This window comes from Phascolarctos cinereus, unplaced genomic scaffold, assembly GCF_003287225.1.
Source record: "Phascolarctos cinereus isolate Bilbo 61053 unplaced genomic scaffold, phaCin_HiC Scaffold_3;HRSCAF=262, whole genome shotgun sequence".
Taxonomy (NCBI): Eukaryota; Metazoa; Chordata; class Mammalia; order Diprotodontia; family Phascolarctidae; genus Phascolarctos; species Phascolarctos cinereus.
The window spans coordinates 226,336,928-226,355,883 of record NW_027555736.1 but is presented as its reverse complement, the minus strand read 5'-3'; the positions used below and the strand labels follow the sequence as shown (position 1 = coordinate 226,355,883).

The following is an 18,956-nucleotide window of genomic DNA, read 5'->3' as shown; positions in this document are numbered from 1 at the left end:
ATGAAATAAATCTCTTAAAGTAGGGCATATGTGTTCTATCCTATGGATGTATGTGAGTATGGTATGCTAGTATGTCACATTTCAAAATTTTAGTCTTTTCATATGATTTTTTTATTCTTTTTTTTCCATACTGTGTGTATGTGAAGACTTAAAACCATTTAAAAGCCCACTGCTTCCTGCTCATATACTTGTTCATATGCTTTTATATGGACAGATTACTCATTCGTTGTTATAGTTTTTATTCTGGCAATTTTAAGAGCTTTTGGTAAGAGGCTCTGACTGTGCATGCATTCGTTTCTGGGTCTTGTCAGTTTGAGGGTGGAAAGGAGGTGACAATTTTATTGTATCGCTAAGACTGGCCTTGGAAGGATGCAAGCTGAGAAATCACATACTTAATGGTTTGGTAGTGGCAAGGTGGGGTAATAGCCTGCCTCTTATATCTTAATAGATGAGAATGTAAGGCTGGGATTGTGGTTCTCAACCAGTGGTATAAAGCACTTCTACACTTTTGAAAAGAGATGTTAATATTATCGTTTGGGTGGCATTTTCCATTGCCATAAGATCCTAGGATTTAAAGATGTAAAGGGACCTTAGGGACTATCTAGTCTAACCCCTTCATTTTGTAGTAGAGTAAATGGAGGCCTAAAGAAATTAAGCAGTCTGCCCAAAGTAGAAAAAAAATGGAATGTGGGCTCCTTTGAGGCAGGCTTTGTCTCTGTGTCCGTGGTCCTTAGCATATACCCTTGCTGTGACATATTTGTATTTAATAAAATATCTGTTGAGTTGAATGTGAACAAAACAAGTAGTAACACTGGGTCCTCTGACTCCAAATCTGGTACTCTTTCCACCACCCTCACAAGCTTGTGTGAAAGTCGTTAATGAAGAACATCCTGGTCTGTGCTGCCACGTCCATCTCACCTCCACCTTTAGAGATGCATCCTTCTGGTTGGTCTAGGATTGTATCCAGGAGGAGGAAGAAGAGCCTTTGTGCTCCCTGGAGAGGAGGCAGCTCCGTCAGTCAGCGTCCTGAGGGAGACTTTGTTCCCCCAAAGCTAAGGATGAATGTAGTCATTGATTCTATTGTGTCATGAGAACTCACATTACAGTCTACAAAGACTGACTGCTTCCACCCACTTTCTTGTAGCTTTACTCCAAAGGTAGTGTAGTACTAAAAGTTATCATTGGAGACGCACAGTATTTTCAGACTTTAAAGTTTTATTTCATGCATTTAGAGCAAAGAAACTGCTTCTCTTTTCATTCCATATTTCCTGTGTCCAGCACTTGGCCAGCCCAACTTCTGGTTTAACTTGAAGTGCTTGGTCAGCAGCAGCAGAAGGAATGTAAGTCCACATGTCTATATTATAATTCCCTATTGGGTAACAGAAGTGAAGCATTTTGTTAGCTGTCTCTGTGTCTCTTCACTTCTGTATCACTTGGTTAAGTTGCAGCTTGGCGATGATGGTTTGATCCTTTTTAGTATTTTTTCTTGTGTCCTAAGCATTGAGTTTTCTTTTCTACTTGAAAAAAAAAATCTAAGCTAACATAAGAACAACTGAATGTGAAGATCTGGCACAAAGGATATTACTATAAAATAATGAGACTTTTTCTCTTGTACTTTATGTGATCTCTCTCCTTAGCCACATCTTGTGTGTGCGTGTGTGTGTGTGTGTGTGTATAAATTTACTGTGGCACTTCTAGCAGTTCTTCAAGAGATCTGTGATTTTTATCAGTATGAGTACTAATTCTGCCAATGCAAATTACAACCTTTTGCCATAATAGATGAACTTCATAATTTCTGAGGCCAAAAGCTTGTCTCTGGCCATCCTTCTAGTGAGGATACTCTCTGAGGTTAGGCTGGCACACAGGTGGCAGACACACAGTTTGACACGAGGCTTAATAGGACCAGATATAACTTGTGCTCTTCTTGCATAGTCTTAGAAGATCCAGGGCTACCTTGATGTTTCATGGAGCGTCTTGAATAGGACTTTAGAGTCCTATAAATAAAAGTTACAGTAGCTAATTTAACATACATATAATGATATAAAGAATCATTATTACATCATAATTTAGCACAATTAATAATCAGCTTATATAACTGGAATTAATAATACTTTTACACAATCCAATACCATTGTAAGTTTTTTCTTCTCATTTTGTTAATTTTCCGGTAACTATAATTGATGTTATTTGTTACAATTTTCTCATCACAACTTTCTCTCCTTCCTGATTCTTAAAACTCTCATCCTCCACGGTTGAGATATTTCCTTCATTCTGCTTCATTCATCAGCCAATCCATGTCATACTACTTCCCATTCTTTGGTGCTTAGGCTTTAGGAAGCAGAAATAATTGACCATCAGGCTATTGATTACTAACCTTGTTGCGGTGGGTGTTGTGGGTGGGCCAGCTGCATGATCTCTGCATTCTAACAAAAAAGAAAAAGAAAAAAAATCAGTTCAGCAAAACTAAACAACCCATCAACTGAGTCTGACATTTTATTATACAGTATTCTATGCCCATTGTCCCCACTTCTCTCAATGAAGGGAGAGTGATACATTTTCTCTTTTGTCATGTAGTATATTCTCAATAAGTCTGTGTTGGTAGACACAGGGACAGACTTGGTCATTAGAGTTACACAATATTCAGTTTGGAACTTTTCGTTTTTTTCCATTTGCACTGTTGTAGTCATTGTGTGTATTGTTTTCCTGAGTCTATTTATTTTATTCTGCATCATTTCAGACAAATCCTATGCTTATTTAAATTCTGCATTAATTCTTAGTAATATTCCATTATATCTGTGTGCCATAATTTTTTTGTCCATTCTCCAAATGGACCTATAGATGAATTTCGAATGTATATATCCAGCCTGAAAAGCTTTCTCTTAACTCTAGTCCCACATTGCCAGCTGCCTACTAGACATCTTTTCTTGGAGGTCCAGTGGACACCTTAAATTCAGTATATCCAAAATGGAATTCATCTCTTATTCCTTAAACCTGTTCTTTTTCTAAACTTCCCTGTTGAGGGCATTATCTTCCCAGGCTCCTAGGTTCATAACCTCCAAGTCATCCTTGATTCTTTTCTCTTCCTAATCCCTCCACATTCAGTCAGTGCCCAGTGGACATTATGCAACACAGATTTGTAGTGGACCTCTTAAGAAAGGTTGCATGACTTTTTCCACCTTTGTTTAGCAGCAGGTTTGTAGAAGTGAAGAGAGCAGGTGGTGGAAATTCTTGGAGGCTGAAGTTTGTCAGGGCACAATTGGCAATATAAGGGATTTAACATCTCAAGAGAAGAGGATGGTATTGAGTTGAATTGGTTCACCCAGACGTCAGGATGGGGAAAGGAGGAGAATATGGCTAGTGCAAGGTTGATGGCCTCAGAGAGAACTGAGAAATTGAGAAATTGGAAGTCAGGGTGTGGAAAAGAGCAGAGTTTGGTATTAGAAGGAAGAGGAAGAGAGTTGGAAAGCCAATAGATTGTGATCAGACAAGGGAATTTGAGAGTTCCTGAACATGAAGATTGTGTGTTTGTAGGTGATGATAAGATCATTAAATGTATGACTATCTCTGAGTGTAACTGAGGTTATGTGAAGGTGAAAGGCATTAGAAATGAGCAGGCTGAGTAACTGGGAGGTAAAGGTATTTGAGGGAGTATTAATATAGGTATTGATGTATGAGACCAGGAATTGAGGAGGAGAGAGATTGTTAACCAGGTACTGAACTCACTAAGGAAGGATGGAAAGGAAGTGTCCTTAAGGATTGTAGAGAGCAGCTACCAGCATTTTGTTGGGTGGTACATGTAGATTGTATAGACCTCAAAGGAGGTGAGGTTATTGAGTAATGGTAGTAGGAGGAGAACTTGGAAGTGGTAATGAGGAGCAAGGAGTATTCTGACTCCCCCATCTCAATCAATGAATACAGCCAGTGCTGAACAGAATGACCAAGGAACCAACTGAGCCTAGGTCTCAACGCAAGCCCCAAAACAGAAAGCGTGAGAAAGGAAAAGATGTGAAATGAAACTGACTTTGTTGCCTATGGAACAGGCATTCTGGAGGGCACAATGCTTGCAACTTTTGGGGTGAGTAGATTTGAGGGCATGGTGACATGGTATTGGATATTGGGGAATAGGATTTGCATGATGATCTCTAAGGGTTCCGAATCACTGGTGTGTGGAGGGCAAGACCATGTGGGAGTTTGTTAAGCATTCCTTGAAAAATTTAAAGAGATTTTCAAAGTCAATTGTATTGTGACCTAAGGGTGGAGTCCTTTCAGAATCTGAGGCAGTTTAGGCTAGCTGGAAAAACTTGGGATGAGAGTGGTGTTGCAAGAGCAACCCATAGCAGAAGACTAGGCTGGAAACATGAGGGAGTGGCACCCTCTCCCAACACCTCAGCAGGGAGAGACTGATTAGATGGAATGGCTCTTCTCCTCTTCCCTGAGGAGGCTGGAGGCCAAGCAAGAAATGCATAGATATGATGTAAAGAATCCAGTTTAGAATCCCAGGGGAGCCTGGAGATCAGGCAGGAGATGTGTACAGCCAGATGGAAGGCCCCCTGCCATTCCTCTTTACACTCCTTCTGGAGGTCATGGTGCTGCAAGATGGAAGGTATGCCTCCTGGCCTCTTTTTCATACTCCTGCCAGAGGCTAGCAATCAGGTAGGAAATGTCCAAGATAGAAAGAGTGCAGCCAGATGGAAGGCCCCTGGTCTCTCTCTCCTCTTTATACTCAATCCAATTTTATAGCATCAGCTCTTTTTTTTTTTCCTATATACTAGGCCACCATTTTAGTTCAGGCCTTCATCATCTCTTGCCTAGGCTATCGTAACAGCTTCTTGGGTTCCCTGCTTCTGTTATCTCCCGTCTTCAATCCTTCCACACAGCTACTATAAATGGCCGTCATATGGCACAGGTCTAACCATGTCACTCTTACGTTCACAAGCTGTCAGTGGTTCCCATTTGCCTTTAGGATAAAATTAAAGCCCCACAGACTGCATTTAAGAACCTCCATAACCTGGTTTCTACTTACCTGTCCAGTTTTATTTCATATTTGCTTCCCCACAAACTCCATGTTCTAGGCACCATGGCATACTAGAGATGACCTTCCTGTTCCCCCAGCCCTGTCCTCATGTCTGAAATAGCCTCCTTTTTCCGTCTTCTACTCAGAATTCTTGTCTTCTTCAAACCTTAGCTCAGGTGCCACCTCTACAAGAGGCCCCCTATATTATCTATTATATGTTCTATATCTCCAGTAGAATGTAAAGTCCTTCGGAGCCAGACGGTCCATTTTTGTCTTGGCTTCTCTAATGATTAGCACAGTGTCTTATGCATATTAAGCACAGATGCTTAATAAGTGTTTCTTGTTGAATTGAAATCTAGTCCACCCTGCTTGTTTTGTTCATGAAGATTCTGGATTCCAGAGAAAAGTGAAGGGACTCACCTAAGATTACACAACTAGATAGTAGCTGAGCCAAGACTTATTAAACCCAGGCCTTCTGATCCCTATATCAGTACTTTTTCTTTTTTTTTTTTTTTGGTGAGGCAGTTAGGGGTAAGTGACTTGCCCAGGGTCACACACCTAGTGTCAATGCCAAGAATCTGGTCTGAGATCGGATTTGAACTGAGGTCCTCCTGACTCCAGGGCCAGTGCTTTATCCACTACGCCACCTAGCTGCCCCCAATCAGTACTTTTTCAACTGTACAATTGTATTTCCTTTAAACCAACAGACCCACTTCCTTCAACAGAATCATCCCCTCTATTATAGACTACTTAAAACCTCTACATTAATTTAATAAAATCATAGGATCTTAGAATTAGAATGGACCTCAGGGATCATGTAGTCCAAACCAAAGCCTAAATTCCTTCTATATTTCCCCAATGGGTGATCATCAATCACCAGGTTTTTTGTGTTGTTTTTTTTTTTTGAAGACCTCAGTGCCTTTTGGAGGTAGCCCCATTCTACTTTTACATACCTTTATTTGCTCCTTAAGTTCCTATAGCTTCCACTCATTTATCTAAGTTCTTCTTTGTGCCACAACTAGAATAAATGTAGCCTTTTTTATGTATGAAAACTCGATGCTGGAAGATAGCTATCCTGTCACCTAAGTAATTTCTTCTTCAGACTAACCATCCCTAGGTCCTTCAGTGAAGTTTCTTTTGACATGATTTCTAGTTCTTTCACTATTCTATTTAACCTCTTCTGGTTTAGGTCCAACTTGTTAATGTTATTCCTAAAATGTGATACCCATAATTGGGTATAGTATTCCAGATGTTATCTAAAAAAGCAGAATATAGTAGGACTTTCACTTTTTTTTGCCATGTACACTATACTTTTGTTCTGTATCATACAGTTGACTCATATTAAGCATTCAGGCAACCAGAATTCACAGCTCTACCCTTATCCATCCTATGCTTATGCAGTTGATTTTTTGAAACCAACTGCAGGACTTTATATTTATTCCTTTCAAGTTTCATTTTATTAAATTAGGTCTGTTGTTTCAGGCTGTCAGTAATATCTTTTCGTATCCTGATTCTGTTTTTCATTGTATTACTATCCCTACTTGCTTTGTGACTTTTGAGAATTTAGTATAGATGTCTTTATGTCTTTAAGGCATTAATAAAAATTTCATCAGAACAAGGCCAAAGCCAGAGTCTTGAAGTACTCCATTAGAGAGCTTTCTTGAAATGTATAACTGGCTGAAAGACTGGATCTAAAGATTATTTGTTAAAAGATTGATTTTTACCTAGAGAGACGTCTTTAGTAGTATCTCATAACACTGTCATCAACCCTCTCCTGTTCAGTGTTTTTATCAGAGACTTGAGTGAAGACCCACTAGGAAGGCATCGTATCCTGTGCTTGTATCTATGATCCTATTCATTCAGGTGTTCCCACCAACAGTGTAGATCACAGCCTTGTGAGATATTTTCCAGTTGGCAGATGTCCCTGCCCATCCTATGGACCATGCCCTCCAGCAGGTTTACTACAGGGTCTATCCAACATGCATGGAGGCCTTCCTCCTGACGTTATAAGTGGGTACCAGGAGAACCCTCTAACTATTCATCAGACCAGCCCATCTTTCTTTTTCTTTTCTGTTAAATAATTCCTTGATGACACCCTTTACTCCTATTCTTCTTTTTAGCTCTTTATTGGTTACATATTTCACAACCATCATGTACTATTCCATGGCCCTCTGTGTGATTCTTACATTTAGTGCATTGATGTTCTAGATATCATTACAATAAAAAAAAAACCCTTGTAAAGCATTTTTATTGAAAATGTGAATCTTTGCTGCTATGGGAAGCTTTGGAGTGGGTAAAAGTGCTTGGCAGTTTTCTGAAAGCAGTCCAGCCTGTTAGCCTCCTTTTCAACACTGGGCCTAGCTCATTGTACTGTCTGTCCCAGATCTACCTGTTGTTGGAAAAATTTTATAGGAGATTCAGATGCAACTGATGTTGAAATCTGGGCAATAGACATGCTTTTTCTATTTGGTCTTTCCATTGTGGATGGATAAGCCACACTCTTTTGAGTGATTATAAAGCTCTTCCAGGAGGCTCTTCACTGTCTCAGAACTTGATGCAATCAACACTGGGAGAGTCACTGAAGATTTTTGGAATAGGGAATTTAAATGGCCAGCATTATGTTTTAGGAATATTCATTGTGTAGATGATGGATTGGAAGGGTGAGACTGGAATCAGGAACATCAAATGAGGAGGCTGTTGCAATTGAGAATGCATGAGGTTTTCATATAATAATAGATTTTGTCACATGTTATTGGTTCTAGGTAGCCACTGTTATCAGTATTTTCCTGGGTTTATCCTTTTGCGAAGGAAGGAAACAGGTTTTTATTAAACATTTATTATGCATAAGGCACTGTGCTGAGCACTTTGCAAATATCTCATTTAATCCTGACAACAACCCTGGGAGGTAAGTGCTATTATTATCTCCTTTTTATAGTTGAGAAAACTGAGGCAGACAGAAATTAAGTAAGTGCCTTGTTAAGGATCACACAGCTGGTAAGTGTTTGAGACTAGATTTAAACTCAGGTTTTCCTGAATCCAGGCCTAGTGCTCTGTCCATTGTACCACCTAGCTACCTAGGTGAAACATGGAAATTTCTTATACAGCCTTCACCTAATTGTAATACTCCTTGACATAAAGATATCTGGTATAACTTTGTTGAGCTTTATCTAGATTAAAGATCTTACAGTTTGCTTTTATCTCTATTATTAACTTCTTTGTAACATACCTTTTTTATTTCCTTAAGAACGGTACCATTTGTCCTATAAGATTGTGCGGACAGATAGTCGTTTGGTGCGTAGCATTCTGACAGCGCATGGATTTCATGAAGTAAGTACTCTAGTGATGTAAGGTAATTTTTGTTATCTCTTCTGTGTCCCGTTCATAAGGTTGAAATCCTAGCCGCTTAGCTAACTTTTCCTTTTAACAGAACGAGATCTAAAAAGCAAATGGCCCTACCACCCTGTAATAGTGTTGTTTTCTTTTCTTGTGCATGGAGAATTATGTGCAAGGAAGTATTATGTCATTTCTCTTGAAGGTAATATTTGGATTTTCTTGGCCTTTTTTTAGAGGCTGTTTCCCAATAAAGGAATAGGCTATTTGGGAATAACTTCATGACTCTAATTTTTCTGCTTTTAGACTAACCTAGAGTCTGAAATGGAAATTTTGGTGGAGGTCTTGACCATGATTGATAATAGTTTATATTGTAAGTTCATTTGCTTCTGAAGAATTCTGGGTGTGATAATGACTTGTACTTAAGAGCAGATGGTTACAGGAGCATGAAATTATTCTGAAAAGGAATTAGGGAGATGGTGGTGGTAACTTTATCTCCATTCTTTTAGAGAAAGAATGAGAGACTGGTACCTTTATGATTTGTTACATGAGGACCAATTTATGTCTACTTGTTTTATTTTTGTGGTTGGTTGATTCTCTCTTACCTGAACCCTTTCTTTGAAACTTATTCTTCATATTTCCACTCTGAAATGTCTATTTTGTATGACCAGTTTCCAGCCTCATCTGAGACAAGCAGGACTCTCACTCCTGGCAACACTGTTTCTTGTACTTTCTGGGTGGATGACAAACAGCAATTTTCTTTTTTTTTTTTACATCAGTTAGCTATTGTTCCCCCTAGAAGCAGGCTAGGTTGTATTCTTATCTTTTCCTTATATGTTCCTTAGGTTCATCCAAGCAGCACTGACTACAACCTCATGTGGACAGGATCCCATCTGAAGCCCTTCTTACTTCGTACCCTCTCTGAAATGCAAAAGGTCAATCACTTTCCCAGGTAATACTAGGCACTCACTTTTAACTTCATTTAGTTAGCTGCTTTTAGGCACAGGGGGAAATAGAGAAAACAGTCTGTCTTGAAAAAAGTCGTTCCTGATGTAGGGCATCTAGAGCAGACCAAGTCCTGTGCTCTCTTCTCTACTTGCCCCAGGGAAAGAAACTTTGTGGGACCAGGATTTACTCAAGAAGCCTTTGGGTTCAGGGAACTAGAATAAAAATTTCAATTGTAATAAAAATGGAATTAATTTAGTGGTCTTCAACTAAGATTGTCTGGATGGCTTTTGAGTGGTGACTGAGCAAAAAAACCAATGAGTCTAAGGACTGAAATAGGTTTAGAGGGCATCATACCCAACTTCCTTGTTTTGCTTATGAACACGTCACAGGCAAAGGAGCTTAAGGCCTTTCACTGATACAGCTGAAAACAAGTATTTAGAAATTTCAGATCTGAACTAGCAGAAAATGGCAGAATATGTAAGACTCGTGTTTACAAGTTGAACTTGTTCTAGCAAGATGCTATTTGAGGCTAATTATACATATGTATGGTTTGTATAAATATGCACACAAATTATATGCCATATATGTGTATATATATATAATATATATATATATATATATCTACATATGTATGTAGATATACACATGCATATTGTTATAATTTTAGTGAGTTCAGAAAGATCTTCTATTCCTTTCATTCATTTAGTTTAAGGTTTTGTTGTCTTCAGTAAAAATGTTCTGAGAGAAGAACATTACTACATACACAGCTGTGATCAACCTATTTCATACCTTAGCATGAATGAGCTTCTGATCCTTTCCTGAGTGTGACTTTTGATAAGGAGGATGGTAGAGAGAAGTCTGTAACTGAGGTACTTGGGTGGTACAAAATTTCACTAAGAGAGAAAAGGGGCTGTAGAGCAGCAAAACTGGGAATGTCAGAGGTGACTTTGTTCAGGGCTAGCCCTGGCTGTGTTCTGTAACTAGATGTTAAATACTGGAGTAATTTATGTAAGTACTACTTTAGGCTAATAATTTTCAAAAGTTAGATTCTGATTTTCAAAAATCTCCAGTGATTTTTATTCCATGTTGTCAAAGTGGATTATTGAACTTCCCACAGGGTACATGTAGCACTTCTCTTCCCTAGTCCCTTAGAGCTTCTCTATGACAGATCTCATTATAGGCATTATAGTCTAGATTTGAGTATAGAGTGGGTTCATTTTGTCTTGTTTAGGTTATAAGTTCCTTATAATATCTTGTTTATAGCTTGGTCTCATACAGGAGTTTTATAGTTGGTGTTCTTATGAGCTTCCAATGATTTTACACACACACACACACACACACACACACACAATGTTTGTTATCACATCCTAGTTTAAAAAATTTCAGCAGATAATTGCTGCTAAGCTTGGTGTTGCATGCTTGTAATCCCTGCTACTGAGGAGGCTGAGGCTAGCAGAGTGCTGGAGATCAGCCTGCAGTGGGATAAAGTCAATAACGTGTCTGTACTAAGTCCAGCACTAATACGGTCAAGGCTCTAGGAGAGGGGAGCCACCAAGCTGCCTCAGTAGGGGTGAACTGGCCTAGGTTGGAAACAGAGCAGGTCAAAGCTTCTGTATTGATCAGTAATGGGATTAGGCCTCTGAGTGGCTACTGAACTTCCAGCCTGGGCAAGAGAGGGAGAGTTAGTTTAAAAAAAATTCATTGCTACCATTTTCCAGAATTATATCATAATTTGTGCTTCCCCCCTGTGAAAACAGTGTTCTCTGTTTTCAAAGAAAAAGAAAATGAAGTTTGTGTCTCGGCATAGGAGTAGCATACTTTGTAAAGCTAGAGATCCAGTTTCTTCCCAGAAATGTCTCAGACCCATGATGTTTTAATTTAGGTGTAAATTCCATATAATTCGTCCTTTAGAGTTGTAAGAAGAGTTGGAACACCTGGTACTCTTGGCATTGGTTCCCCAAATTCACGTATGATATTTAATGAGAGGCAGTAGTACATAGTGGAGAGCTAGATAGCCCCAGGCACTGGTCTTGCCTTCAACGTAGTTTGGCTTTGTGACCATTGGCAAGTCACTGAACCTCTCAATCCCCCAGGCGCCTGCCTAAGATTATATATCATATGTGAATTACTGGTCTGCATCTTAGGGACTATGCTCTGTACCAGGAATTAACCACACCAGTGAAATCATAGTCCTAGATTTAAAAAAAATCTAATAATAATGGCATCACATTTTAAAATGCTCTTATGGTTTATACAATTCTTCCCTTTCCCTTTGAGATAATAATACAAGTGTTATTCCCATTTGATGGATAGAAAACTGAGTCTCAGCCCATGGTCATGAAGCCAGTGTCAGAACCAGGTCTTGTAATTCTAAGTCCATTTATTTGTTTGCATGTTGTGTCCCCTGTTAGAGTATGAGCTTCTTGAGAGCAGGGACTGTCCTTTGCCTCTTTTTTTTTTTTTGGTGAGGCAGTTGGGGTTAAGTGACTTGCCCAGAGTCACACAGCTAGTGAGTGTTATGTGTCTGAGGTGGGATTTGAACTCAGATCCTCCTGACTCCAGGGCCACTGTATCCACTGCACCACCTAGCTGCCCTGAACTGATCAAGGTCATCCTTTTCTTTCTTTTTCTTTCTTTCTTTCTTTTTTTTTTTTTTTTTGGTGAGGCGATTGGGGTTATGTGACTTGACCAGAGTCACACAGATAGCAAGTGTTATGTGTCTGAGGCCGGATTTGAACTCAGGTCCTCTCTGATTCCAAGGCCGGTGCTCTAGTTACTGCCCCACCTCATTGCCCTCCTTTGCCTCTTTTTGCATCCCTAGGGCTTAGCACAGTGTTTGGCACATAGTTGATACTTAATAAATGTTGATTGATTGATTGACTTTATGTTATACTTTCTTAATAATAGATTCAGACTACCTATAGAAAAAGTCATAAATAAGTCACTGTGTGACTTGTCTCACTTGTCTCATTTATAAAATGAGGTAAGTTAGACTAGAGGATTTTTGAGGTCTCTGCTACCATTAAATCCTATGTCAGTCAATCAGTCAACAATAATTAAGCACCTGCTGTGTGACAGGCACTGTGTTAAGTGCTAGGGATACAAAAAGAGGCAAAAAGGCAGTCCGAGCCCTAAAGGAGCTCACAGTCTAATGGAGGAGACAACATGCAAACAAATATATGCAAAGCAAGCTCTATATAAGATAAGGAGGAAATAATTCACAGTGGGGAGGTGCTAGAATTAAGAGGAGTGAGGGAAGGCTTCTAGTAAAAGGTGAAATTTTAGTTGGGACTCAAAGAAGGCGGTGTACGGGATGGGAGTGTGGGGGTGGGGAAAGAGGAAAGAATCCACAGTAACCCAGAAAGGTTGATCCTTAGATGCCTGGGAAGATAGCAGTGCTGTCAGCAGAAATAGAGACATTAGAAAGAGGGGCAGACTTTAGAGGGAAGATGAGGAGGTCAGTTCTGTATACGTTGCATGAAGTGACCAGAACATCTACGTGGAGATATCCAGTGCCCTGGCAAGTGTGATACTGGTACTTAGGTGAGCCATCAGAGTCCTTAAGTAAGATAATAATTATGAAGTCTTTAGCATAGTGCTTGGCACATAGTAAGCTCTATGTAAATGTTAGCTATAATTAGTACTATTATTTTCATAACAATGATAATAGAAATCATATAACTAGATAGATGAGGGAATATGTAGAAAAAAAGAGATGCGGAGATGATAAAGGGGCTTTTTGAAGGTAGGAAAGAAGATGATTGGTTGAGGGGATATTAAGGTTAAAGGAAGACTTTTTTAAGGATAAGGGAGAACTGAGTATATTTGTAGGAACAAGGAAGAGCTAGAAAGATTGAAGATGAATAATAATGGGATTTTCATAGTGCTTTAAAGTTTTCAAAGTGCTTTACATATCTCATTGGGACCTCACAGTGTTGTGAGGTAGATGTTAATGTTTATTTATTCCTCTTTTACCGATGAGGAAACTAAGGTTTAGAGAGGGTAAGTGACTAGCCCTAGGTTACACAGCTAGTAAATATATGAAATCCGGATTTAAACTCCAGTCTAACATTTGGAAGTAATAATTGAAGGAACGGAGAACAAAGGGAAGAAAGGGGTCTCTGTGGAATGGTTAGCTTTGATAGCAGATTGACCGTGTCGTCCTCTGAGATGGGCTAGAAGTAGAGATTTGGTGGCGAAGGAACCCATGTTGGATTACCTAGATCTTTTTAATAACTAGAAGGTAAAGTTTTCTGCTGATTGAGAGAAAGGAAAGGGGAGGGATTGGTAGTTTGAAGAAAGAAGAAAAAGTTTGAAATTAGTTGTCTCAATGTGATAGGGAATTTAAGAGAATACAATATTGCTATAGTTAGTGGGGGACCAATTGAGATTAGAAAACATAAATTTATATTGGACCTAGTTGACATGCTCCAGAAGTGTTTGGAAGTAGGAGCAGAGAAGGTAGATGATGGGCATTACATGAGTTGGGTTATTCCTTGGGATAGGGAGAGGAGCAACAGAAGGACAAGGTAAAGAGGAATGCGGGGAGGGGGGAATAGAAAGCAGTGTTAAAATTTTTCATCATTTTGGTGAAGACTTTGATGTGAGGGAAGTGACAATAGAATAGGGTAGATATACTTGGAGGAAAGAAAGGGAATCTAAAGACTAGATGTTACCTTAAGGCTGAAGATCAAGTTAGCAGGATGAGAAAAAGTGACAAGTTAGAAGATTATATAGAGGGGAATTTCAGACTTTAGGGTTGGAACTGTGGCAGATTTGATGGTGAGGTCTAAAATGGGACTCTAGTGTGTGGGCTCAGAAGAGTAGGTGAAGACAAAAGTCATGGGAGCTGAAGAAGATGGGGCAGTATGAGACCATTGGGTCAGAAAAGCTGTTCACATGGACGTTAGGGTCACCAAGGATGACAGGCAAGGTGAGTGGGGAGTCAAGTTCATATCCTTGAGGAAGCTAGAAGAGTTTGCTAAAGGTTAGTTGTATGGTAGCAGCAAGGATCAGGAGATGGTGGTGTAATTGGACAACCTAAGTTCTGCGGGAAAAGTTATTGAACAAATTCAGTTCAGTTCAATAATCATTTATAAAGTATCTGCCATGTGCTAGACCAGAGGCAATTTGGTATTTGATGGATACAAAACCAGCCTTGAAATCAGGAAGACGTGGGTTCAAGTTCTCTTTCTGATATGTGCTGGTTTTTTTATCTTGGGAAAGTCACCTAACTTCTCAGTGCCCCAGACAGCTGGTGCTGTCTACATTGGTGGAGGGAATTTCCTTGAAATCACGAATCTAGTTTTCCCCCCCTAGATTTTCTTCCTCCTCTCCATCCCCCCTGTCCCCCCCCCCCAAAAAAAAGTGGTCAAGGCCCTGTGCTAGGTGCTGGAGATACAAATAGGAAAGTTCACTCTTATCTTTATGGAGTTTGTGTTCTACTTGGAGGTATAAGATATACACAGATAAATTAATATGCTGTGATTTGAAGGTAGCAGATCTGGAAAACGAGCACAGCGTTATACTAGAAAGAATGTTGCATTTGAAGTTAAAGAATTTGGCTCACATTTTATCTCTGCTACTTACTACCAATGTGTCCTTGGGCAATTTACCTAACTTCACTGGGTCTCAATTTCCTTATCTTTAAAATAAGGAGGTTGGACTGGGTGTGCTCTTTATAGTTCCTTCCTGTTCTAAATGCTAGGATCCCAAGTGGCAGTGGGGGCCTGGTGGTGTGAATTAGGAGCCTTGAGAGGACTGGCCAGCATTGGAGAGGTTATAAGGGTTGTAGTGTCCCCAGGAGAAAAAGGTGGGTGTTAGATAATGAGCAGTGAAAAAGAATGTATATGAGTAAGAGACCAGGAATGAAGCAGCATTTATTCATGCTAACAAAGGGATTCTAAAGGATGATTGGCAGTGAACAACAGGTGCCAGGGAAGAGAAGGGCCCAATTCTTTAGGGATACAGGTTTGTGGAAGAGGATGGTGGGAAGCAGTTTTGCCTAGGGCATTAGTTACGGATGACAGGAATTAGGAAAATAGAAACTTTGGGAAGTAAATTGGAGGTACAAGCTATTTAAAGGAGAATTAGTTAATGGAGAAAATTGTAGAATTAATTAGTCTGAAGGTTCTGATGAAAGTGTTGGTGTGATAGTATTACTTTAGATCCCAAATGAATTTATCTTAGCTTCATGATTTGTGTGAAATCCCATAAGGGAATGGCACAGAGTTGGTGATGATCCTTAAAATATGGTAGAGAATCAGTATTATTACTATGCATTTGAGCTCATCTTCTTATCATACCTAAAGTCTACAATCTGTTTTTATTAGCCCTTCAGAGTATAAGTATACTGGCGAGTCTCTAAAACACGGTTGACTGAGAAAGAAAAAAAAAACTTCTATGATTTTAGGTCTTATGAACTAACCCGGAAGGACCGACTGTACAAAAACATTATTCGAATGCAGCATACACATGGATTCAAGGCATTCCACATCCTCCCTCAGACCTTCCTCCTGCCAGCTGAGTATGCAGAATTCTGTAGTAAGTGATTGACTGAGAGTGTTGTGGTCCACAACTATTACATTTGGGCCAGAATCACCCCAGTGATTATCCCAAGCCTATAGCAAAAAGAGAAAAATTCAAAGAATTTTAGTTCCCAGGCAGAGAAGTTGCAAGATTAACATTTAAAACGTAATTAACTTTATCTGGATTATGTACTGTGATGGTTTTCTTTGTACATGTGAAAAAAGACATACAAAAAACTGTATGTCTGAATGTACTTTTTGGGTACCACATTCATGCATGTCACTGTGTTTTGTTTGTCTGCAGTGTCCGTGTAAGGGCATTCAAATTCACCTGCCTAGCTGCTACATACATATAAGCTTAACATTGTATGTCACTTAGGCTCTTTACTACATAGAATAACTTTTCATGTCCTTCATTTATGTGCCTTGGTGTCCAAGTACCACATGTCTTTTATCAGTGTTTTTTTTTTATCTGCTGTGCTTTTATGTCTTACATATCTGTGTAAATGTATCATATTTACATATCATATATCATATGTGTTCTGGTTATTTGTGTTCCATTTGCAGAGATGATTATAAGGCTAGGGAAGCTTCTGCCAGACCTTTTCCTCTCAAGCCCACCAAAACTGAAGATTTAAAATTTTTTTAATTTTTTTATTATGAATTTAATCATCAAGAAAACACAAACATTCTAATATAAAGACCAAAAAGAGGGCTGCATATGAAATTTTGTTGTGTATATTTGTTTTTAAATATATACTAACTATGACATCATAATAATAAAATTGCCCTGCTAAATTGAAGATTTGAAGGGCAGAAAAGAGATCAGATTTAAGATCTTGTGAAATTCCACCCAATCGAAGGCATGCCATGAGAACTTTTCACATATTTTCCAGCAAATGAATATTTAGGGAAATTAAATTCATAGAACTAATAGGCATAGCTTCTTAGAATTGATTTTGCCATGAACATTTGAAAGTACTTTTAGAACTGAGGAAAAAACTCCACATACTATATTAAAATTATACAGGACCTAGCAGAGTACCTTTATGTATGGTAGGTACTTAACGATTATTTGTTAAATGAATGAGAAGTTTTTCTCACCCAGAAGTTCTCAACCTATTTTGTGTCATGAACCCCTTTGACAGTTTGGTAAAGACTAGGGACCCCTGCTCAAAATAATATTTTTAAATGCATGAGGTAAAACATGTAGGGTTAGAAAGGAAACAAACATATGAAATACAGTTATCTGAATATTTAAAAAGTCATGTGCCCCAGGTTAAGAATTCCTATAGATTACCATTAGATCTTACTGACAGAATTTTGAACCTTTAGGATGTTTAGGGACAGGGCATGCAGTTCCATAAGTATTTATTATATAGTATGATCAAGTTGGGTCATATTAATTGGACATCTGGTTATTTTACAAGGGTAGTATTAAAACTTGTTATAAGTTTAGATACTTATGCCTCCCAGTACAGGTCTCTGCTTTATTTCCTCCTAATGGTCTGCCTGACCAACCATCAGACTTTTCACTTGATGATAAGAATATTTCACCAGCCTTGGCCATGGCTATGGAACAATCATTTTTTTTCCACTGACAATCGCAATATAAAATCCTAGTGTCATGCTTAGTTCCAGCTTTAGATACTTGGTTCTGGGAATAGCTATTTTATTAGGGATGTAAAGGCCAGGGTTAAAAATAGACCCTAACATCAACTACTTCAAAATAACTTCTAGATATTTTGTATCTCTGATGTTGTTTCTTGAAAATTATGAGCAAGTCATTTATAGTGGAACTTCCCAGATTTTTTCCATTTCATGGCACACACCAATATTTCTAAACTTGCTTTAACATATAGGGGAAGAGGGAGAGGGGGCATGGAAAATGGGGTTAAATAGTAGAAGTGCTCTGCCACTCGGAATGATGAAAATTGGCATATTATGTTGATGGTGGAAAAGCCTAGATGCAAAAACCTTTGAAAAGACATTTAACTCTGGTAACGAGGGCAGGAGAGAGAAGACCTAGAATGGCTTCTCATTGGAGGAAGGAAGGAGAGCGAAGGAGAGAGCTCATATTGCCCTGGCCAAAGGTAGATTGCCTAGCAGGGTACTGACTGAAGGTGGAGTGAGGCTGAGGTTATTTTAGGTAGAGAAGGAAAAGGAGAAAGTTTTGAAGGTCATAGGCAGGCCATCTCTAACAGCCCATAAAGGAGACGAGTTGAAACTTGAACTATATGGAAACTTCATTGTGACGTATTAATATGTCAGACACTTAATAAATGTTAATTGGTTGATTGATATTGATATAGTGGTAAAAAGACATTAATTTATTGCTCAGTAACTTTGTCTACTTGTTGGAATGAAGGAAAACTTTCACAGGACTTAGTAAAGTGTTGACATTGCCTTAGGGTTAATGGCCCTGAAATATGATTACCTCTGTGTTTATTTATACACAGATGAACACCATGCAAGATTGCAAATTGGTTGTGTGAAAACCTCATGTTAGATGAAACAACATTACCAAAGGGCAGTTATTTTTTCAGGGACAGTGCTCTAAATGGCATGGCAAGTAGTTGGATACCTAGGGAAGTTTATTCAGATCTTAGTGTGGATTCATCTTATGATTTGAGTCTTGAACAATTGGCTAGTCCTTGGTTTTGTTAGTTTATGTTGGAATTTGGTTACAACATATTTAATTTTTAGGGTGATGTTATGTAGGGGTATGACAGTATTTTTTTTTCATTTCTCATTCATATGGAGAAGAAAATCAAGAAAAATTTATTCCTCACATAATTTCATATACCCCCTTTTTTCTTACTTTGAAATGATAACCATTGCTGCCTTTAGGGACTTCTTTCTGCATGGTAGAAGGGGCAAACAAAGGCTTAAATTAAAGGAGCAGCTTCTTAATACTCTTGGCTGTGGTAATGGGTTGAGAAGGTCTATTAATCTGTTCCTGTCCTTTTGCTTCCATCTCTTTTTATGGAGTGGAATGCAAAATTATTTATTAAGTACTCACGGTATGTCAAGCACTGAGGATTCAAACAGAAAACTGGAATAATCTCCAGTCTCAAGGATCTCACATTCTAATTGGGTGAGACTATATATAATGGAGGGTTCGAAAGGCCAACTGG

The 18,956-nt window shown here is 38.8% G+C and overlaps 1 protein-coding gene across 12 annotated transcripts in view; it reads left to right on the top strand.

Moving 5' to 3' along the window:
• The window catches only part of TTLL5 (tubulin tyrosine ligase like 5), a 352,672-nt gene that overhangs the window by 16,347 nt on the left and 317,369 nt on the right, over nt 1-18,956 (top strand). For all 12 annotated transcript variants that reach the window (XM_020986244.2, XM_020986241.2, XM_078151465.1 and 9 more), the window contains exons 4-6: nt 8,259-8,341; nt 9,190-9,296; nt 15,705-15,835. In XM_020986244.2, the coding sequence (XP_020841903.1) occupies nt 8,259-8,341; nt 9,190-9,296; nt 15,705-15,835 (321 nt within the window). The remainder of the gene's footprint in view (nt 1-8,258; nt 8,342-9,189; nt 9,297-15,704; nt 15,836-18,956) is intronic.